Genomic DNA, 22,481 nt, shown 5'->3' on the forward strand with positions numbered 1-22,481 from the left:
TCTCTACTCGGCACAGAGGTCAAGTATCTCGTGGCAGACCCTGGGATGTTTCTCTGTCCCTTTTGTTGCAGAAAAGGATGTTTGAAGCCACATAGAGTGTATTTCTTTTCTGGAAAGCACCCTCCATCCCAAACTGTGACGTCTGCTCTTGAGATGCCTGTCTCCTCTGCTTAGCTCGGGGCTCGTTAAACAAAGCCTAAACCTCTGTGAACGGGCGGGATCAGTCCCCGTTCCCCTCGGGTGACCCCCCACCTGCCAGGAGGTCAGGCATGTCCCCGCGGAAGGCCCTAGGCTGCTGCCCTCCCGTCCCTCACCCGACAGCTGTCATCACTTAAGATGAGTTTAGGAGGAGGGCACAGAAAGGCTAACCTGCCGGGTCGCTGTCGGCAGAAGCGTGCGGTGTCTCCCCCAGAGTGTCGCTCCTGGAACGGGCAGCTGGCCACTGCTCAGCCTCCCCGGCCTGGCGGGTTTTCTCCCAGGAAGCCAGGCTGCACAATGGGATTTCTGCTGCTTAGAGTTGCCTCTGATTTCTTTATCCCGTGGGCTGCCATCCGGGGTTCCTCATTGCTTTTAGGTCACGCATGTCTTTATTTCCTTAGTTGTTCTGGAAGATTCCATATTGCTGCAGTGGGTGAAACTCTTGTGTTCTCTTATGCGTATTAACCTATCTTTAAAAGGAGTTAAGTAGCAGGCAGGGTTGTTGATGCTGTGCACATTTATTTTAATGTTCCAGATAAAATTAAAGAACATTACCAGCAGCATTTTTTCAAGCACGGCGACACAGCCGAACTCAAGTGCTCCCAGAAGTCCAACCTGGCGCGGGTGGTGTGGAAATTCCAGAACGGTGCGCTCAAGGCCGAGAGCCCCAAGTACAGCCTGGGGGGCAGGAAGAATCTGTTCATCTTCAACCTGTCGGCAGGAGACAGTGGGGTGTACCAGTGCCTGTCGGAGGAGAGGGTCAGAAACAAGACTGTCTTGCAGGTGGTGGCCAAGCACGTCCTGGAGGTCAGGGTGGTCCCTCGGACCCCAGTGCCCTCCACCTTGCCGGCCGCCCGGACAGAGGGTGGTGGCGTCACCCCCAGAGTGTCAGCAGGGCCCACCCAAGGCTTGTCTCCCCAGACCCCGGCTGTGCGGGTCACCACGCCCAGGGCTGTCGCCCCACCCTCCAGCCCCACGCCCGCCAGCACGTCCCGTGAACCAAAGATCGTCATCGACGTGGTCCCCGGGGTCCACACGGAGAAGACGATGTATCTCAAGTCCGGCGACAACCGCGTCCTCATGTTTCTCTTCGTCGTCTTCTTCGTCCTCTGCCTCTGCCTCGTCTCCTACAACTGCTACAAGGGCTACCTGCCCAGCCAGTGCCTGAAGTTCCGCTCGGCCGTGCTGCTCGCCAAGAAGCAGCCCGTGGCCGACTTCTCCGACTGTGAGCCGAGCGTGAAGGAGACGCTGGTGGAGCAGGGCAGCTTCTCGCAGCAGAACGGGGGGCAGCCCAAGCCAGCCCTGGACACTGGCTACGAGACCGAGCAGGACACCATGGCTAGCAGGGTGCCCACCGACCGGGAGGACTCGCAGAGGATCGACGACCTCCCGGTCCGGGACCGGCCATTTGACGTCAAGTGTGAGCTCAAGTTCGCTGACTCGGACGCGGACGGGGACTGAGGTCCGCTCACGGGGAGGTCTCGTGTGTCGCCGTGCAGTAGCCTCGTCCAGTGCTGCGTAGGTAGCCCGTCGTCAGCCACCCACGTCTTCTGTGTCTTTCTTCTTGGGTCGAGCTTGTGAGTTGGTTCTCTTTGTCCTTTCGGAAAACAGCAAGCATCGTGTCGGCGTCGCTTGGTGGGTCGGAGCGCCTGGAGCTGGCGGCAGTGGGGAAGGTGGCGGCCGGCCCTGGCCCGGGAACAGCTGTCCCTGCGCGCCCCCGCCCAGCAGCCACTGAGAGATAATTTAATTCCAGATTGGAAATGACGTTTTCATTTATCAGATTGGTAACTTATTGCCTGTTGTCCAGATTGGCACAGACCTTTCCTTCCACAGAATTACTTTTTAGGATTTTGCTTTAATTGTATTGGTGCGTCAGGCCATTTGTTCTTTAAATTACTAAAGCAGATGTTTTAATATTTAGAAGATGTACATCTTCTAGGTTTTGTTGTATATTAGGTTAAGATATGGCTTACGTTGCTTGAGATTCTCAGGGATAAACTTACTTTTGCTAAATGCATTCTTTCTGCTTTTAGAAATGTGGACAAAACCATCTCTTGAGCACACTTAGTTTTTTTTTTAATTTTGTTCCTCGAGGGAAGCCTCGTTTTCAGAGAGATTTTCTTTCTGTACTTTTTTCTGTTGCTTTGACTCTTTTGAAGAGGAGAAGGCAGTGGAGGACTGTCCCACGACATGGGGTTTAGAGCGAGGGACTGTGGCGCCGGCCCAGAGCTGAGGGGATGAGCGTCTTACAACCCGATGCCCATGGCTGCTGGTCGAGACCTCTTGTCCGCACAGGCGAACGTTCACCAAGACTCGCTGGTCGTCCGAACGTCTCTTGTTTCCCTTTGCTTCCATCCTGTACCCACCACGGCCTGGACATCCTCCTTGGCCTGACAGCTCTCCACAACTGGAAGAGAACTGGGCGGCGGTGGACGGATGGCCCTGTGGCCAGCACAGCCCCACGAACGCTGCCGTCGTGGACCTGCTGGGCCTGGTGCCGTCCCAGGGCGCGAATGGGCGGTCCGGTCCACTGTGGCTGATCTCGCACTCCACCTCCCCTCTCCAGACGCCCACAAGAGGAGACTTTTTTCCGTGGCAAAGAGCAATAAACTCTGGATTTTTGTGTGCCTATGTGGACAGTCTCGTCTTCCAGCATGATAGGATTCAAATGCTTTGGTGTAAACATTTGTGTTTTATAAGATTTACTTTGTTTTTATTTTTCTACTTTGAATTGTATACATTTGGAAAGTAACCGAATAAACCAGAAGCTTATATCCTTAATGTGTGCACGTAATTTACTGAGCCTGCGTGGGCTCCCTCCCTCCACAGAGTGCTGATGGGTGGGGGGCCACCTCTCCTGCCCCACCACACACACGGCCCGGGCCGGGGTCCGCGTCTCCTGCCCCTCCACACACGGCTCGGGCGGGGCCAGGGCGGCGCTGGGCCCCTCTCTTCTGTGCTTTGTCTCCTGTCTCTGCATGCGGTGTGTTCCTGACGACTCCTGCCTCAGAGCCTCTTTCTTTTCTGTCCTCTGTCTCACAGCCTCATCTCCTATGCCCCTCCCTCCTCCGGGGTCCTCCTCCCTGTCCTGTCTGGGCCCTGACTCATCTTCCTCTCCCCGAAGCCCCTGGCCGGCCTCGGGTTCCGGGCCTGACCGCCGCCCGAGGGTCACCTTGCTGCCGCCCTTCCTCAGCGACCAGGCCCAGCACGTGCATGCCCTGGGGACCTTCCACCTCTTCTGCCAGGCCACAGGTGAGCGGGGCACCTGCCCAGGTGGGGGACTGGGGCTGGGGCCTCCTCCTCGAGCACCACCTTCCTGGCTGCGCCCGTCAGAAGTTTAGTCTCCTTTCCTACGGACACTGGGGGCTAACCAACTTTTTCTGCAAATAGCCAAATGTGAGCTGTTTGAGGCTTTGTGGCCATGGGTGGTCTCTGTCGCAACTTCTCAACTCTGCCTTCGGAGCTGAAAGCTGCCAACGCGGGCCTGGCTGTGTGCCCACCACACTTTATTTTGAAACCCCGGGGTGGGCCGGACATGGCGCAGAGGCTACGGCTCGCCAGTCACTGGCGTATCCTAACTTCAATGTCTGCGAACCATTGAGGGGTACTGTGTGTAGCATTTGGAGATTTGAAAAATTAACTTCGAGCCTCCAGAGTGGGGGCAAATCTCTTGCTTTATGATGTTTAAACTCCAAAAAGATTGAGTCTAGTGCACCCCCGGGGCCTGGGAGGTGTTGGCCCCGTGTCGGATCACACTGGGATGGGACGGAGCCAAAGCCACGTTTGCAGTGCGCCTGGGCTGCAGATGGCTCCTTGGCCAGCGTCTTTCCCTGGGGACAGCCACCCCGGAACCCGCGTCAGCCTCCCAGGCCCGTCCTGCGGTGGCCTCCCAGGCACACATGGAGCCTCCTTGTCACTGGGAGGGCAGGATGCTCAGTGCTGGGTCACACAACCTGGCAACGGTCCTGGGGCCCCTTGCTGGTGCTCCAGGAGGGCCTTGTGGCCAGGAGTCCACGTGGCTGGGATCTGTATGCTCTTAAATGTGAGCTGCTCAGGTGTGTGTGACCTGTTTGCTGGGTGTGTGCATGTACACACGCGTTCGTGCACACAGCCCCTGGGATTGGGAGAGGATGAAGACTGGTGCCTGGGAAAATGATCTCGCGGCTGGATCAGAACAGAAACCACTCTGGGTATTGCAGACACGGGAGTTTAGTGCAGGGCTTCAGTTCCCAAGATGACGGGAGGTCTGGGGACAAGGGGCGGTACGCTTCCCCAAAACATAGTAACCACGGGAAGCCACTGCTGGCCACAGGCAGAAGCAGGGTATACTTAGAGCCGTCCTTGCCTCCCGAGTGGCCACGAGCCTTCACGTGGCCTTGGGACCCGAAGCCTCCCCACGTGGGCCACGCTGCCTGTGCTGCTGTTGCAGCTGCTGAGGGGCTTCGAGAAGCTGAGAGTCGTTTCTTCCTCCCGACTTCCATCTCCTGCCAGCACCTCCCTGGCAGGACCGAAGGATCAGGAGCTCAGCTGTGGTCTGGCAGCCCCAGCGGGAGAAGTGGCTTGAGGAGCTGGGAGCACCGGAGCCTGGAGAACGCTGGGGAGAGTGTCCCCCAGCGCTCAGGGTGGATGGAACAGAGGGAAACTGGGGCCTGGACCCCTGCCCCTCCTCGTGTGTGCACTGTGTTCTCCAGAATTGTTTGTCCATCCGGGACCTTCCCTTGTGCCACTGAGGCCGCAGCCTGAGGCTCTGAGGCCTCCCGGGAAGGACCGGCCTTTCCAGGGAGCCCGAGGCGTCCTGTCCCACCAGGAGGAAGGGCCACTGAGGGCCGTGTCACGAGGCCACCCAGAGGGCCCGGGCGGGCTGAATGCCTCACACCACACCCAGGCACAGACCCACGCTCAAACCAAACACCACATAAATGACGCCACACTGCACACACCACACACACACAAACCAAACACCACATAAATGACGCCACACTGCACACACCACACACACACAAACCAAACACCACATAAATCACACCACACTGCACACACACACCCCCATAAACCACACCACACACATACACATATACAACACACACACCCCAACACACTACACATACCACACCATACCCCACATACACATGCCCCTCACACACACACCCACACACAACACACACCATACACCACACACACATACCAGACACACACGCAGACCCACACCCAAACCAAACACCACATAAATCACACCACACTGCACACACCACACACACCTATAAACCACACCACATACATAACACACCACACACACATACAGACCCACACTCAAACCAAACACCACATAAATCACACCACACATACCACACTGCACAGACCACACACACCCTCCCATAAACCACACCACATACATACACAATACACAACACACACACCACACTACATACATATACAACACACACCACACACAACATGACTACACAGACCATATACACTGTCACACACCGCAAACACACACACATAACACACACCACATACCATGTGTCACACACAGATGCCCGTATACACATTCCACAAACCACACCCCACACAGGCACCACACAGTCACACACCACACACACACACCCCTAGCTGGGGCCTCCTGCGCCTTCTGGAGGTGGGCGTGGTGTGCTGGGTCCTCCAGGGAGATCCCACGGGCATCGGGGGTGAGAAGAGCGGGCCCTGGAGACAGCTGGGGCAGGAGGGCCTCATCCCCGGGGGTGCAGGGCCGTGCAGCCTCCTGCCACCCCGAAGGCTGCTCCCACGCCACCCTCTCAGCAAAAGCAGGAGGTGGCCACAGGGACCCACTGATGGTGAAGACCCACCTCAGCCAAGCGGGTTCACATCCACACCCAGGAAACCCGCGGTTCCTAGAGGCAGCCTGCCCTGGCGGACGGGGCGGCCCGAGCATGTCCCTTCAGAACTGAATGCCAAGTTTCTTTTTCAGCCGGGGCTCTGCAGACGTGTTGGTTCCTGCTCTGTGGCTGCAGGTGCCTCCCTTTCCAGGGTACTCCGGTGCCGTCCCCCTGGGCTTGGGCAGTGGGTCCCCGTAGAGCGGGGCTATGAGGCCGTGTCACAGTGCCTCAGGTTCAGGCAGACCAAGGCCAGGCCAGCTTCTTATGGCGGGCATGGCCTCGGAGCTCAGTGACTCTGGGGCTCCTCGGCTCACTGTCTCCTCTCTGTCTCCTCATCTTCCCAGTGGAGTGTGTGTGTGTGCATTCAGGTGTGTATGTGCATGCACATGCACGCGTGTTTCTTTTGGGTGCAAAGCACACTGCCCATTGGGTTTTGTGGCCACGCCTCCATCCATAGGACCTGGGGCCTGGGCGTGGGGAGGCAGAATTCCAGACTTGGGCATGGTTCTCCGAACTGCTGACTGTCTTCCATTCTGGAGGGAGATATGTGCCTTCTGGAGGGTTAGGAAAATGCTGACAAGCAGAGAAAAGGGGTCCTGAGCTGGCGAAGTTACGTAAGCGTGTGGTCTGGTTGTGTTTCACTTTTCTGAAATAATGAATCCATGCTCCTCGTGGCAAAATTAGTACAGTCCATATGAGCAAAGGGAGCATCCCCCTGCCGCACTTGAGCACACCGAGCTTTACGCTGGCGTAGAGAAATACGCACGTGTGGACAGTAGCCCTTGATGATGATGTGTCTGTGCACAAGCACATGCAGATCGTGCATTTGCACAGGCAGGTATACGCACGGAAATAGATCTGTATAATTTTTTACCAGAAGTGGAGTCTTTCTCTACCCTGTGGGCCCTGCCCCCAGCCCTGACGTGACTGTCTTTCTATGTCAAAGTTGGAGCCGTGTCATTTTTAAAACTAAGAATGGATTTTCTCTACTTTAGGTAACGTGGATATTCAGGTTTTGGGTGGCCTTTTATGTTTTAACTGCGACGTTAGAAATCAGAGCCCTTTGCGCCACAGGGGTCAGGGAGGGGCGGCAGGGTGCAGAAGGCGGCCTAGGGCTCAGAGGGTCCTGGGCTCGGAGCGCCCAGTGACCATGGGTGCGGGTGTGCATTTCCGGGCTCCTGAGAGGCCAAGGCCGAGCTGTGGGGGCAGCTGATCCTCGGATCCATCCCTGTGCTGGAGTCTCGATCTGAGTGTCTGACGAGGCAGTTTTCCAGAAGCTGTCTTTCTTTCCTGTTCATGCTAATCCACGTGCCTTTACAGCAGAGCAGGCCTGTCGTTGGTTTCCCAGGTCTCCCTGTGTGCAGGAGTGTCATCCGCACAGGGAATTCCAGGGCCCCCCATGAAGCTGGGCGCCATGCAGGTGCCTCCTGCACCTCCCACCATGTGGTCTGTAAAGCACCTTTTGCCTCATAAGGTTACAGAGATTAGGACCTGGATATTAGGGGTCATACTTCAGCTGACCACAGGGCCCCAGCAGCTTTGTGACAGGCTTGGGACACCCTGAGGAGGAAAGCTGATGAAGTTGGTGCAGTGGCGACCCAAGAGAGCCCCTTTCCTTCCCACCCGGGTCCTCTTGATTTCTGTGCAGTGTCAGACCCTGGGTCGTGCAGGGAAACGCCCCGTCCTGGGGATCAGGCGTGAGCATCCTTGGTGCATGCAGCTTCTGGGTGCTCAGAAAACAGCTCCCTGAGGCGTGCACCCAGGAACCCAGTAGCTGGCAGGAAGACCCTGGACGTGAGCATGGGAGGTGGGCCAGCCCCATGGCAACTGGCTCTGGGGTCAGAGTAGACCACATGCACCAGGATGTCTGGAGGAAGGCTTGCCTGCATGGAGCTGCACAGATGGCAATGGGGGCACCCGTCAGGGATGTGGCCCGAGCACTCGGGGTGGATCCCATCATATTCCTCTCCCACTCCAGGCTCTCAGGCCCCCACCCCCAGGATGGGTTGGTCTCCCTCGGTGAGAGGCTATTGCTCCAAGGGGCTCTGGTTTTGTCACAAAGTAGAGTCAGCTCTGCACCAGTGTGTCCCCCAAGATGGTGTGGGGTGGGTTGGGGGCAGGATGGAGCCAACAGCCCCTGCACCGCCTCGACCCCGAGCTGGGTGCTGGAACCCGAGGCTGTAGGAGCCTTCCCAGGGCCCAGAGCACCTTCCCGGTTGGCCGACCGCTCAGCCGCTGCGGGGACGCAGTCGACTCCTGCCAGCCCAGGGGCGGCTGGGAGGATTGCCGGCACGCCGAACTTCCCAAGCAGGCCTTGTGGGGTGGATGTGTTTGGCTTGCTGCCCAGGTCCCCACTGGTGTCACAGTGAGGTGGCCCTGTGGACCAGTTTTAATTCTCCCTTTCCTTCTCTCTTTAATCTCCTCTGCATTCAGAATGAGTTGGATAGTTTTAAAAAGAATAAATGGAACGTAAGTACTTCTTTAACATTTTTAATGTTTTACTACAGTTAAATACACATTTAAAGCACATTTAATGGTGCTTAAGAATGTCCTCATGATGGAGGTGCACGTGGTAAGTGTTTTCCGTCCTGTCCTTGCCCCCGGGGCTGTGGGTCTTCTGGGAATTTTGCTCCTGAAAGGTCCCGGCCCACGTGGTTCGGGGCAACGATTCAGCCCCAGCTCAGGACACCCAGATTCCTTGTCCCAGGCCTGGTCGTGAGAACCTTCCACAAGCTCCTGTGACTCACCTTGGTGGCTCCAGTGCAGGAGAGGCCTCAGTGCACGTCACCGTCAGGCGGTGCTGGGGCTGAGGGAGGAGATGGCCCTTTTAGACCTGACATCAGTGTCCGTTCAAAGAAAAGTCTCAGGTTCCTGATCATAATGCCTCACGGGGCTCAGTTGCAGTGAGACGCCCGTCAGCTGGGAATGGCAACAGAATGTGGTGTCATACGGTGAGGTCGGCAGTCAAAGGCAGGCACAGCTATCTGTGCACGGCCGATGGGCATCTAGGTAGCCGTGCGTCGATGTGGGCGTGTGTAGATGTGCATGTGTGGACGTGCAAATATGGGTGAGTGCATGGATTCAGGTGTGTGTGTGTGTGTGTGTGTGTGTGTGTGTGTGGAGAGACAGAGTTATCGAGGGGTACGGTACAAAACAGTTTGAGTGGGAAAAACTAATTATGGAGTGAGATAATAAAAACAATCCTGCAGAGAAAACGGTAAACACACCGGTGAGGGCTTATCCGCCAGGCCAGGATGGCCAGCGGGCTGCTGTGCGAACCACTTTTGAACATCTTGCAGAATTTCCTTCAGAGTCTGTGGCACGTTACTTTATTTCAAAATAGAGTTTTATTTTTATAATAAAAGCAATATTTGTCTGTTGTAGTGAATTTGGAAACTCCAGGAAAGTATAAAGAGCAAAATTGAAACAACCAAAAATTTAACCCCCCGAAGGCAGCCACCACCAGCAATGTGGCCACTTTTAGGCCTTTTCTCTGTGTATATGCATGAATGTGTCCACACACACACACACGTGTACACACACATATACACACGTACACACGTGCACTTATGTTTTTCAACACAATGTTATTAGAATTTTTCTGTGTTAATCTTCTTAAACATGATTCCTAATGAACGACAACACGGGTGGCTGTCACATTTCCCGAGGTCTCACTTAACGGACACAGCTTTGGTGGCTCCTCCGTGTTCCGACCATTGCCTTGGATTCATTCCTAGGACTGTCCTGTTCAAGGGTCTGACTTTCCCTTGGGAGGAAGGTTCTTTGAGGATCCTGAACGTGGTGAGTCCCTGATGAAGGGATCAGACAGGGGTGAAGAGGTGCCAGGTGGGTCACACGGGGACCTGATCCTGCTGGGAATCCACTGAAAGTAACCTTACTTAAACCGGAAATCTCTGCTCCTTCTAAGACACCCGGCTCGTGACAGAGAACTCGCTGCCCCCGCCTCGCCCACCTTCCCCACCTGCCTCCGGCCGTGCGCACCCCACATGCCCGCACACCCGAACGCCCGTGGCCTCGGCGCTGGTCTTTTAGTCCCTGGGCTCTGTCACTTGTTTCTCCCGCTCAGTGAACCAGCACAGGTAGACAGACACAGTCCTTCCTGCACTGCTGACCGTCCTCCACACACGTTGTATTAGATCATTCCCCGGTTGGGGGGCATCTAGGGAGAATCTAGCTTTTAAAAGCCGAGTCTCAGGTGGTGGTGTGATCAGGCGGGGCTGCTGTGGTCCAGGCCGGCCTCGCAGCTGCCCCTTTGGAGTTGGTGCCGTCCACGCGGAATCGAGGACATTCATCAGGGAGTCAGGTCCCTGGGCCCCCGGGGGAGGCTGGAGGGCGCCCCTCATCCACGCTGTTGGGGTGCCCGCCTGGCACAGGCAGAAGTGAGGGGGAGCAGTGTGGGCTGGCAGGGCCTGGCCCCAGCCCCCACCACCGAGGCTGGGAGCAGCAGGGACAGGGGCTGACAAAGAGTCTGCACGTCCCCCAGGAACTGCAGGGAGGAGGCCTGTGTCACCTGTCCTGCTCGGCTCTCACCGGCCTGGGCTCCAGGGCAGACCCCTGAGCTGCTGAGAACGGTCTAGGGCCTGGCCTGGCCTTTGCCACTGTCCCAGCTCAGCCGGGGGTCCACACACACCTGGGCAGGAGCCAGCGGTGCTCAGCTGGGCTGTTTGAACCTGCCTTCAGTCCTTCCTTCAGCCAACTTGAGTGAAGCCAGTGTGCGAGCAGATCAAAGTGGGGCTGCCCTGGCTGGTTTGCTCCTGAGTAGGGGACAGGAGGTGGGCCCGACTCAGCACGGCCCTGGGGCCCCAGGGCTGGTCCAGCAGCACTTCACAGATGGGAAGCCAGTGCCAACAGGCTGCTGCTGGTGCTGGACTAGAGCCCAGGTCTTGCTCCCGGCCCACCACCCTCTCCCGTTGGCCCTGGGCTGGAAACTGGTCCCAGGTCCCGAGTGCGAGGCTGGAAGCCCAGGTGTGTGTGCGGTGCTCCCCGGCCCAAGCCCAGCTCCGCAGAGCTCAGAGCCCAGCCGGGGGCCAGCGCCCAGAGTGGGAGAAAGGTGCTGGCCTGTCCTCCATCTGCAGTGTCCACTCTCCTCCAAGTCCTTACTTCATTAGGACAGACCCTCAGCCCTTCTCAGCACCCCGGCCCAGCTGGGAGCAGTCCACACCCCCTGACAGCCTAAGCGAGTGTCCTAGGGACACAGGTGTGCAGGTGCACTTTCGAAAAGGCATCCGAGCAAGGCCAGGATCAGGGAGCGCTCGGGTCAGACTGTGCCCCTTTTCTCCCGGGGGTCACTGGGGACCACAGCGGGAACCACCCCCAGGCCTCCTCCAGGGGAGGGGCAGGGACTGTGCCGAAAGCTGCGCCATCACTTCAGTCCACCTGGGACAACAAAGGCCCCCCAACTTGGGCCGCCCGGCCGCTGAGCTGGGGCAGCTCCTGTGGGTACTAGTGGGGTCCAGGGGACATGGGTGGAGAAGGTCTGTGTGCTCCCAGGTCCCGCGGACGTTCACTTCATCTGGGAGAAGAATGGGCGCGAACTGGAGACGTGTGTCCCCGTGCAGACCCACGCACTGCCTGATGGCAAGGTCCACGTGCTCAGCTGGCTGCGAGACGCCATCGGAGAGAGCGCCGAGTACCGCTGCTCCGCGCTCTCCTCGGCCGGGAACAGCACCTCCAGAGTGCGGGTCTCCGTGATGAGACACGGTAAGCGGACCGGCCCACAGCTCTCTCAGGCCAGGATTTCTCGATGTTTACCCTCCATCTCTGCCCGCACGCTGCGGATGCCATTTCAGTCAGGGAGTGCCTACTGGCCTTCACTGAGAGTGATGAGTTAGCACGTACACACACACACGCTCACACACCATACACTACACCCTGGCTGCCAGGCCCCATCCTCCTGGAAGAACATGTGTTACATCAGAGGCTGGCTGAGCCCCAGATCTACTAGGATTTCTCGTGTGGGTTAACTGTTCTTGGCTGTTGTTAACCCTGCAGCAGACCCCATAAGCGTCTAACTGCCTGGTCACTGTAGATGGACCGGTGTCCTGCCATCAGCCTCTCCAACCCCCTGCCCTGGAGCCCTGTGCCTCCCTGGGGCTGCCCCGCGCCTCCCCGGGGCTGCCCCGCACCTGGAGGCTGCAGCCTCCTTCCTCTCCCGCTGGGCCATGTGTCCTGTCACCCGAGCATTCCTTCCTAGACTCACCCCTCAGCTTGCCTCAGACAGGCGACGGGGACGTCAATGTGGGGAGATCCCGTCCCTCTTCTCAGATGAGAGTCCACAGAGGCGTGGTGCTGGCCTGAAGGCATTCTCTGAGTGCTGGAGGCTCGCTCCCATCCTCTGGCTTCCACTCTGCCCATGACCTCCTGTGAGTGCTCTGAGCTCTGTGCAGGTTCATGGCGCCTTGGTCTTTTCACGCCAGCTGGGCCTGTTTCCTGTGGAAGCCCCGCCCTTCACCTCTGGCAACTTATCCTGAACCTTTATTCACTCTTCTCTACTTCACTCTCTGTTCTTTCTGGAACTATTTTCCACGATGTTGGGCTACTTGGCCTGGACCTCCACTCGTCCGTCTGCTCTTTCCTGTCACTTCCCCACCTTCCCACCTACCCCTGTGAGTTTTTCTCAGCTCTCTTGCACAGGTTACTGTGTGTTCATCTCACTAGCATGTTTGTATCAGAGCTTCTGTGCTGTCCTTTTCTTGTTGCATTCTGTTCTTGTTGCGTGGCTGCCGAGGTTACCGAGAGAGGTTCTTGGAGTCCTCTTCTCCCTCCCGGTTGCCTTTTCTGTCTGTTTTGTCTCTTTCCCTCAGAAGTCTTGACCACCCTGATCGTCCGTGTACATTTAAGACAAGGGCACGAACACCCCTCCGGTTGGGGGCCCTTCTCCCCAGCCTGTGGTCTCGGCACTGGCAGCATTCATATTACCAGGGGGATCGTCAGAAATGCAGAGCATCAGGACCTACCTGAGCTGCTGGACTAGAAGTCCTGGGAGCCCCGTGTTGAGGTCTCCATGTGATTCCCACGTGCACTAATGCCAGGGAAACCGGGCTGCCCAGCACTCTCCACCTCCCTGTGGGCTGTAGCCCTGGGGAAGGGCATGCTCAACTATACGCTGACTCGGCGGGTCCCCCCAGTTCACACTGAGCAGCAGGCCCTCCAGGGTCAGGGTGGGCAGGAGGACTGAGTCCCATCACTTAGTGTGTGAACGCCCCCGATCCTGTTTTAGGCAGGGCCCTGCCCTCGGTGGAACCCAGGCCGAGAGCCCGTCCTGTGCTCTCCGAAACCACCAGTCTCTTCTGCAGCAAGGGGGGCAGAGTGGGGAAGGGGCCTGGGTGCCCTGCTTCAGCCTAACCGCCTTTGAAGCAACCTGCCTCCTAGCCCTGTCGCAGTGCCGAGCTTCCAGGCCTTTGTGTGAGGTTGCTCCTCATTCCTGTTGCCGGCCTAGGATTCAGCTCTCTTGGGTCTGTTTCCACTGGCCCCTCGGTTTGTCAACTCCCAAGTTTTTGCTATTTCCTCCCCTATTCTCTGTCCATTTTCAAGAGTTTATATATATTATTTTAAAAGGTCTTTTGTCATCTTAGTGGGGGGTTTGGGAGAGAAAAAATAATTGCAAATATACACTCCCACCCAGAACCTCCATTCTTTTCATTTTTGTAAAATGCACTGCCTGTTACTGTCAGGATAAAAGGAATAATCGTGTAAACGTGACGTCTTCCCAGAAGTCAGGTGAGCACTGCTATGGCACGTAGCTATGCAGCGGCCAGAGAGGCAGCCAGGCAGTCTGAAGCCCAGCATGTTTAACCTCGTCTAATCCAGGTGTCTTGTGAGGTAGGAACCGTTGTCACCCCAGGACACAGATGACACGGTGAAGTGACTCACCCAAGGTCACACAACTCACCAAGCAGTAGGAGTAGGACTCGACTCTGACCACGGGCACTTCTATACCCCAGTCCCTCTACAGGCAGGAGACACCAAAGAGGAGGCCCAGTGGAGACACCTCTGTGCCACGAGCACCAGGCCCACTCAGTTCTGCTTCCTCTCACAGAGGCTCAGGTTCTTGGAACCCGTTTCTGAGACGAGTGACAAGAGCTGTGGTCCAAAGCAAGGACGTCGTTCCCTTTTGTGTCTACAGAGGCAGACGACGGCTGTAAGGCTTGTACCGTTAGGGCAGCCCTGCAAGTAACTTGTTTTCAAAATCCAAGATCAAACACACAGGGCAGGCCGTGCAGAGCAAGCAGCAAGTGACGTCACAAAACGCTGGCCCTGGGTAGAGAGCTGATTTCTGAGCCTCAGCTCCCAGCCTCACTCGAGGGGAGAGGAGGCAGCAGGCCCACCTGCCCTGAGCCCCAGGGTCTCTGCATTGACCCAGGAGGTGTCCCTTCTCCTGCCTGGAGCCTGGAGCATTAGGGAGCAGCTGCCACCGGAGCTGGGTCTGGGGAAGGGCGGGTGGGGATGCTGACTGTGGAAGCCCCCTTGGCCAGGAAGGCGAGGCCCAGAGGGATAAACGTCTTACCCAAGAGCACCAGGCTCAGCCCAGCCGAGACGCCTCACCAAGGAGCCGGCACCCACCAGTGCCTGGCTCTCTGCGTGGCCTGTGGACCATGGGCACCCAAGGTGCCATGGAGCCCTGTGAAGCTGAGACCTGGAGCCCTGCTCCTGTCTTGCAGAGGTGACCCACCAGGAGAAATGGAGCAGAGAGCTCGCTGCCTGGAGGGCTGTGGCCGGGGAGCATGAAAAAATGATGCAGACCTGGAGGAAGGCGTGGGTACGTGGCCGGAGCTGGGCCTGGGGTGGGCAGGAGGCCGGCATAGCAGCCACTGCCTCCAGGGGGATCTTTTGGGGCCCCTTCTGCCAGTGAGGCCCACATGCTTCCTCTTGGCCTGCAGAACAGTTCTGCTTTCTGAATCTGGGCTGAACTCCTATGGGGGAAGCAGCATAGTTGGGGGCCTTACAGGAGACTGAAGTCAGGCGGGAAACGGTGGGCAGAGCAGGACCAGCTGGTTCTGGCTAGATGCACCCCCACAGCCACCCCCACCCCTGGACACAGTAGGAAACGTGGAGGTGGCTTGCTCTTGGCTGGGTGCCTGCTGGGGGAACAGGGAGCCCGGGGGTGGTGGGAAACCCTCCCAGCACTGGTGCAGCTAGACAGACACTCCTAGAAGGCCCCACCTAGGCGGAGGCGGCCCTGGGCACCCGAGTCCCTGGCGCAGTCTTCTCGGTGGCCACCACAAAGGCCAGAGATTTTCTGAGGGATGTGCTGCCACGCGGAGAAGGGGCTGCCACAGCTCCAACCCGAGGCCTCACAGCGTCCTGGGTTCCACGGCTGCCCAAGGCTTTTCTTGTGCCAACACAGCCGGAGTATTTGTGACTGACCCCTTCCAGGCTCAGCACTCTCAGGCTCGCCTCCTGCAGGCCCTGCTGCCCCCCCACGGGGCACCACACGAGTCGGGAGACTTGAGGCATCAGACCACATCTGCGAGTCTGTGGGAGAAGTGGTGGGGGGAGTGGGGGGCGGTTGTCTGCCCTGCCAAGAACTCAGACCACGTTCTTCTCTTAGGAAAGTTGCAACCAGGACACCTTTTAGCCGCCAGGAGGCAGTGTCGGCCCTGCTGCCACCTGCCACCCACTCCTACGCCGGCCCCAGGAGAGCGAACTGCCGCCTCGCCTGCACGGATGTGGCCATCGGCCTGCGCCTAACTGGCCCCTCCCCAGGCGGGCACTGGAGAACACAGAGGCTGGCGAGCCCTCTGCAACAGCAGCCAGGACGTTTTTTTTTGCTTAGGTGCCTACATGGGACAGAGGAGCGTGTCTGGCGGACACAGGAAACCAAGATGGGGACAGGCTACCAAGAGCCTGGTCAGGCTAGGAGAGCAGTGCGCATGACGGAGCCTCCTCCAGAAGCACCGCCGTCCCACTCCAGAGGGCTCCCGCGTGGCCCGAGTCACGCCAGGCTGTGCGAGCAGGCCCCTCCTGACCGCTGGTGAGCCATGCCTGCTGCACGTCCCCACCTTCAACCTCAGCCACCCAACCCTAAGGCACACCAGAGAGGGCGGCGAGGCTCCCAATGGAAACGATGTGCCCCGACACTCGAGTGACAGTGAGGTCCTGACCGGGGGCTGACGTGGATCTCAAGTATCGTTATTCCTCAGTAATCTCCGAGTATCGGTCCTGGTTATAGTGCTCTGAGGGTGCTCCTATCCGCTCGCAGCTCCAGCCGTGGGCACTGAGCTTGTTGGTGGCAGAAAAGCCGGCAGCTGGTCAGTCGTGAAGGTGTCACGTCCGATACTCTCACGACGGTGTGTGTTGTTACCCCTGCTTCTGGGTCTCTGGGTGTACCTCTGGACTGCGGTGTGCGCATGCACGTGAAGGCCCAGGCCCGCTGCGGCTCGGCCTGTAACCTGACAGGTACTTCTTCTTGACTGATGGATGACAGTTTTTGATGGAACACCAGTCCACCATAAAACCAAAACCTCTGTTAAAAATACAGCCACACTTCTCCTGTGACCCTCGCAGATTACGGATGTGTCCTCAGCCTCACGACCACAGCCTGGTCCCAGACCCCGCATTCTGAAGCTGCAGCCCTTCGCAGGAGAGCAGCACGTGTTTCCCGCCAGTCACTTCCCGGATCCAGCGTGAACGCGGCGCCCTGATGACAGCTGACTCGGGGTTGCTGTCGCCCTGGTCACCCACTCAGGGGCTGGCCATCTTGCCAAGTGACCCGACCTGGCTCACAGGCCACCATGCACTGTGACTCAGTTTTCTGTAAGACATCCCTGAGCTCTCATGTGGTTCCTGCAGCTGCTGAGTGAACTGCTCTACGATTCAGGCCTTTTCCTTGGTGCTGTTTGCTGTATCTATAGAACTCCCCCTCAAATCTGGATATGGTCAGAGCACCTCCAAGCTCAACAGAACATTCAGACACTTCGGGTTCCCATAATGGGGTGCTCTGTTGGGAAACGTGGGTGTGAGGATGAGTTCTGATTCTTGGCACTGTTGGAAAAAATAAAGGTAAAGAGTTCCACGTTTGCTCAGTGAAGTGAGTCTGTACTTAGGAGACACCATCAGCACAGTGCAGGTCACTGTGTCACCTGCAGGGGTGGTGTCTGCCAGGAAAGTCACCCTGTGACCAGGGCAACCCAGCATTGAGTCACGTGAGAAGCAAACCACCTTGGTCACTGAACGTGACGTCAAACCCCCTCCTCTGCTTCTGCTTCTCTTCTCCGCAGATGAGCTGAACACACCCCACAGACCCCGGGGCCCCACAGAGATCTGTATCTCCAGCGGAGATTTTTAAATGATTTTTTGATTGATCAGTTTTACAACTCTAGGCTGCTGACTGGAGCAACAAGCTATTTAATTTTATCCATATAATTCAATTTTGGAATCTTAATCCTCAACTAATCTCATATTTTCAAACCCATACAGTCAACTCACTACCTATCAACACAGGAGGGCAGGGAAGACCTCCTTGCCGCTGTTCCTCCTGGCGGCCAGAGGGAGGAGCCCGCAGACAGGACCCAGGGTTCGTGACCAGGACCAGGGTGACCAGATAGTATGTCCCCCGTATAAACAGCTCCGAGTGTGTACAGAGAAACAGGGCACACACCAGGACTAATGAGTGTCACAGACGGCAGGACAGACTGCCTCGCACACAACCTCCGGCCACACTGCCAGCCCGGTCCACACAGCGGTCGTTTCTGACTTGTTATTCCACTTTCATTTGCTCACCACAGGCCACTTACCTCTCTGAGGCATGACGTTTGGCAGGACTGAATTCAACTAACGGTATTTTCAAAGCCAACACAACACGCGCCTGCCTGACGAGCACAAAGCAGGGCAACTTCATTCCCGCCACGTCCTCTGTGACACGCAGGCTGGACTGAGGCCGGGGCCCACAACGGTGTCTCGAAGGGTCTGAGATTATAGCAGGTCCAGACACAGCAAACCTCTCCCTGCTCCGTCCCCTTCAGTTCAAAGAATGCCCGGAAGGCACAGAGCCAGACGCAGGAACAGCCAGTGAGACAGAACCAATGAGAAGCCTGAGGTGACCGAGTCTCCAGCGAAATTAAATAATCACTTTTTATTCAAAATAAATAAGCCCTCTTACTTACAGGAAAATATGAAACTAAACTTCCATCCTCCTGGCCTCTAAGACAGAAACCACATTCAGAATATGTTCATTTACAAAGGAAAGAAAAGATTTGTAGACTATCAAAACTGAAAGTTAGGAACTTCAATTTACATTGTTTCTTTGAAAAATCAAAACTAACAGGTATACTTCATGTCTAAGGTCACAGGTTAGAGAACGAATTTTCATTCTGAGGCTCATTTTAGCAAATCCTCCAAATACCCCTAAATCTTGCAGCTGAAAGGCTACGTCCTGAGAAAGGGGCCCTGCCAGGCTGTGCGGGCTCCCCACCTGAGAGAACCTCCACACTTCCCCAAGTGCTTTCTGCAAACAAACCCGGCTCAGCCATGCTGCAGAGGAGAGGACGTTCCCTTAGCAGCAGAGTACTCTGAGGATCACGTTTCCAGTATTGTCCAGATTCACAGTGTGCTCAGAGAGCCAGAGCTGTATCTCAGGGCTTAGAGATGGTTTCCACCAGCACAGCCGAGCGCCTGTTCACAGGACACACAGCTCGGGATGCCTGTGAAGGCTGCTCCACGTACCCGCGCGCGGCTTCATCTCCCAATGCAACAGTCAGACACAGCAGGTCAATGAGGGAACGAGGCAAGAAAAGGTCCCCGAGTCTTCTTCAGACCTCCCTCCTGACCCCGATACACAAACGCACGTAAAGCACGCCCCTTATAAATTCAGGGCTCTCATCTGAGAGGTGGAGGCCTCCAGTGACTCTTCCAGCTCCAGGGCACATCGACCGTACGCCTCCAGGTGTCTTCTCCAGATTTCAACTGGAAACGAGACAGCGCACAGCTGATGACAGGCAGGGGCAGTCGCGACAGTCTCTACGGGAGAGCATGCTGCCCAGTAGCTCATTTTCCCAGACGGGGCCTGGCAGGGACAGAACCCCGCCATCCCGAACTGTAACCCCACTTTGTGAGCAGCAGCATTACACCTCGGCACACGCCGGTCTTGACACACTCCCTCTGGGACACAGTGGTCCTCAAGCCACCCTCTTTCCGGGTGCTGTCTGAGACACTCACTGACAAGCCCTCCCAACTCCCCAGGTCTGAGAACCCCTCTCAGACAACGGCCAGGACACAGTGGGCCTGCCGCCAAGTGGCTGTGCTGCTCTCCTCGAACCCTGACTTTAAATCAGAGTCCAGGGAGACGCAGAGGATGCTCGGCCCCAACCCCAGACCCTCCCCAGCACTCACTGTAGTGTGGCTCTTCTTTCCCAGCGGGAGCCAGGGGGCCATCTTCTGCAGAGCAGCCGGGGCCCTGTGTGGGCGGGCCAGCAGGCGCCTGAGGCCCAGGCTCTCCCACCAGCTCCTGGTGCACGTTCTCCAGCATGGTCCTGTACGCCTGCCGGGCCGCCATCGTCAGCTCGACCATCTTGTGGAACTGGTCCTTGGGCAGAAGTGAGAGCACAGATGACGTCCCCTGACCACAGAGGACCTGGGTCCCCTGCAAACCAGTGTCAGTGCCCTCCACAGGGAAGGAGAGTGACATCCACTGGGGGTGCTGGGATGCCGCCCTGAGGGAAAAACAGGCTCCACTTCAGGCCTGTGTGAGGCACCTCTGTGGCAGCAGCAGGAAACTGAGGCCACCGTTTCACAAGGAGCTCCGCCTTCAAAAGCGCTGCCCTCGAGGCTCGGGGCTGCTCTGCTGGGGAGTACAGACAACCACCATCTCTCTGGCTCCCTCCCACGAGCAGGCTGGACAGGCTGGAGCCCCTCCCGTTGTCTCACCTGGGCTCCATCGTAGCTGAAGATCCCCACCACGCTGACAGGAACGGCTTTGTTCAGACTGCGCCCCAGAGCTTTGCGGTTGAGTGCAAACACACAGGGAATGTTCTGCTCACAGGCGTAATCAATGATGGTGTGCAGGGTGTCATCCAGCCCACCTGGTCGAAGGACAAGAAAACAACAGGGAATGCATCACGGGAGCGTGGTGGTGACACTGGTGGCCAAGGGCCATTTTCTACAGGCAGCAAGGCTCCCCGGCTACTTGGTCACTCGTCAGTGGCCCGAGCCAGGTTTCCCTGGGAGAGAGTGAGTTACTGTGATGCAAGTACCCGTTCCTCTCAGCCACAGGGAGAAATCAACTCTCCAAAACAGACTTCCTCAGAGTTAAACGCTGGCACTGCTGCCTACCGGGAAAACAAAGTCTTAGTGAATATCTGCTGAACACTCACTATGCGCCAGGCCACTGGTCTAACCACTTCGTGTGCATTAGCTCCCGCATCCTCACAAGAACCCTGAAAGGGGAGGCTGGACCCACTTACAGATGGAAATCTGGAGCACAGAGAGGTCACTAAGATCCTTCCCCATGTCTATGGCCCCAACGACATGACTATGCCATGACTCACCACCCTCCACCACCTTCCAGTGCCTGCCAGCAAGGCACCAGCCAGGCCAGTGCTCAGGAAGAGCAGGGAGGGGCCCTGCGAGCCGAGAGAAGCGAGGACAGCTGTGTGTGGGAGTGCTGTGCCGCCAGACCAGAAGCCAACAGCACTGAAGAGTTCCTACCAACAGAGGGAATTAAGTACGGGCGTACGCCCAAGTAATGCAGAATCACCACTCTTCAGACATGCAAACAGCGCCCAGGTAGAACGTATAACGGAAGAGATAACCCCACTTACAACACAACCAAAAATCACAATAGGGAGGAATAAATTTATCAAGAAACACAACAGACTGACAGGGCAATGTCAATACACTATTAAAACACAACAGAAGGGCCAGCCCCGTGACACAGTTAAGTTCAGCGTGCTCTGCTTCAGCGGCCCGGGTTTGCGGTTTGGATCCCGGGCGCAAACATACACCACTCATCAGCCATGCTGTGGAGGTGTCCCACATAAAGTAGAGGAAGACTGGCGCAGATGTTAGCTCAGGGCTAATCTTCCTCAAGCAAAAAAAAAAAAAAAAAAACAGGAAGATTAGCAACAAATGTTAGCTCAGGGCTAATCTTCAAGTCAAAAAAAAAAAAAAAAACACACAAAAATCCAACCAAAAGGCACCTGTGCTCCTGGACACAAGGATCCAACGTGGCAAAACGTCAATTCTACATTCACTAAAACGCTGAAATATTAACTTACTACAAATGGGACTTTTTTTGAGAAATAAAAAAATATGAAAAAAATACACAAGTGAGAATAATCTTTTGAAAAAGGAAAATAATGTCAGGCTGGCGCCACCAGGCATTAAGGCCTGCTATAAGCTACAAGAACATAAATGAGGGGATGCAGAGCGACAGACAGAGGCTCCAGACATGCTCCAGATGTGTGGCTCCCAAGCATGTGAAAGAGCATCTGAAGCAGGAGGGGAGCTGGGCAAGGGACAACTGGGCCGGCCTCTGGAAAGACCCATCTTAGACAGAAATATATTTTACCGAAACAAACACGGAACACGGAAGAACCAGGAAAAAAACAATTAGAAAAAAACTTTAATAACCTTAGAGTGGGAAGGTGGACGAATAACATAAAATGTAGATGCAAGAAAAAAATACCAACACATACAAGACTTAAAATCTCTGCATGGCCAAGAAAGGGTTCAAGAAAATAGGCTCATGACCAACCAGAAAAATATTTACACTCTCACCCAAAGGGCTAATAACTTGCTTATAAAAAAAGGTATACATCAATATAAAAAACATCCACACTCAGAAGATGGGGGCACAGAACACGAGCCCACAATTCACAGAAAATATCAAGCTCCTAACAAGTGGAAAGGGGCTCCAACTCCCTCACAGGAAACTCGAATCACATCTTTCCAAGAGGGTGGGGGCCAGGAGCAGCGGCACACAGCGCTCTGGGGGCCGCAGTATCTGCACGAACCTCACACACACCCTTTCGTTTCTGGGTACGTAACCTACAGGGACGATTGTTCACAAGAGTGAGAAATGACAGGTGCCAGGTACGGCCTTGTTTACAGCTGTGGAGCCTAAGAACAACAGACACGTCCCTCAGTGCTGACTGTGCAGCCCTTCCCGAGCAACACAGGTCCACACGCAGCGAAGGAAAGGGTCCCGAGACAGAGTGTGAAGCTAAAAACACAGGCACAAAGGGGATCCAGGATGCCAGACGTCACACTCACACACACGGACCACCCAGGACACATCAATCTGGCAACAGTGGTTGCCTCTGGGTGGCTGGAGGAATCCGGGGATCCTACCCCCCGTCTGTTTTAACCTGGCACGTGGAACGAGGCCACAGCGTAGCCCTGCCCAGCTGACCTGCACAGACGGACTCCGTGAAGGAACACACAACATCT

The 22,481-nt window shown here is 56.4% G+C and overlaps 3 protein-coding genes across 16 annotated transcripts in view; 2 read left to right on the plus strand and 1 right to left on the minus strand.

Moving 5' to 3' along the window:
- Positions 1-2,979, plus strand: part of LOC101403226 (semaphorin-4D) — a 99,363-nt gene extending 96,384 nt beyond the window's left edge. For all 9 annotated transcript variants that reach the window (XM_087444781.1, XM_087444780.1, XM_087444784.1 and 6 more), the window contains one exon: positions 734-2,979. In XM_087444781.1, the coding sequence (XP_087300907.1) occupies positions 734-1,659 (926 nt within the window). In that variant the 3' untranslated portion in view covers positions 1,660-2,979. The remainder of the gene's footprint in view (positions 1-733) is intronic.
- LOC147914466 (uncharacterized) lies at positions 2,455-17,109 on the plus strand. The gene is made up of 6 exons (XM_087444240.1): positions 2,455-2,528; positions 2,596-2,718; positions 3,323-3,450; positions 11,526-11,795; positions 14,756-14,853; positions 15,646-17,109. The coding sequence occupies exons 1-6, from the start codon at positions 2,455-2,457 to the stop codon at positions 15,670-15,672; spliced, it is 720 nt and encodes a 239-aa protein (XP_087300366.1). The 3' UTR covers positions 15,673-17,109.
- A 1,034-nt stretch (positions 17,110-18,143) lies between these two features.
- SECISBP2 (SECIS binding protein 2) overlaps positions 18,144-22,481 on the minus strand; it is a 40,236-nt gene continuing 35,898 nt past the window's right edge. For 4 of the 6 annotated variants that reach the window (XM_087444777.1, XM_087444776.1, XM_087444774.1 and 1 more), the window contains 3 exons: positions 19,959-20,113; positions 19,425-19,617; positions 18,144-19,052 (listed from right to left, as the gene is read on the minus strand). In XM_087444777.1, the coding sequence (XP_087300903.1) occupies positions 18,895-19,052; positions 19,425-19,617; positions 19,959-20,113 (506 nt within the window). In that variant the 3' untranslated portion in view covers positions 18,144-18,894. The remainder of the gene's footprint in view (positions 19,053-19,424; positions 19,618-19,958; positions 20,114-22,481) is intronic. The other 2 variants (XM_087444778.1, XM_004428311.3) reach the window with 1 other exon arrangement.

This window comes from Ceratotherium simum, chromosome 20 (assembly GCF_057802395.1).
Source record: "Ceratotherium simum simum isolate JZ-2026a chromosome 20, ASM5780239v1, whole genome shotgun sequence".
NCBI classification, from domain to species: domain Eukaryota; kingdom Metazoa; phylum Chordata; class Mammalia; order Perissodactyla; family Rhinocerotidae; genus Ceratotherium; species Ceratotherium simum.

Excerpts from the sequence above, each read along its gene's own strand:
- LOC147914466 (XM_087444240.1), top strand. The coding sequence starts at position 2,455 with ATGCCCATGGCTGCTGGTCGAGACCTCTTGTCCGCACAGGCGAACGTT. Across the intron at positions 2,529-2,595 it reads GACTCGCTGGTCGTCCGAAC|CTCTCCACAACTGGAAGAGA; the intron begins GTCTCTTGTTTC and ends TTGGCCTGACAG. Across the intron at positions 11,796-14,755 it reads GGTCTCCGTGATGAGACACG|AGGTGACCCACCAGGAGAAA; the intron begins GTAAGCGGACCG and ends CCTGTCTTGCAG.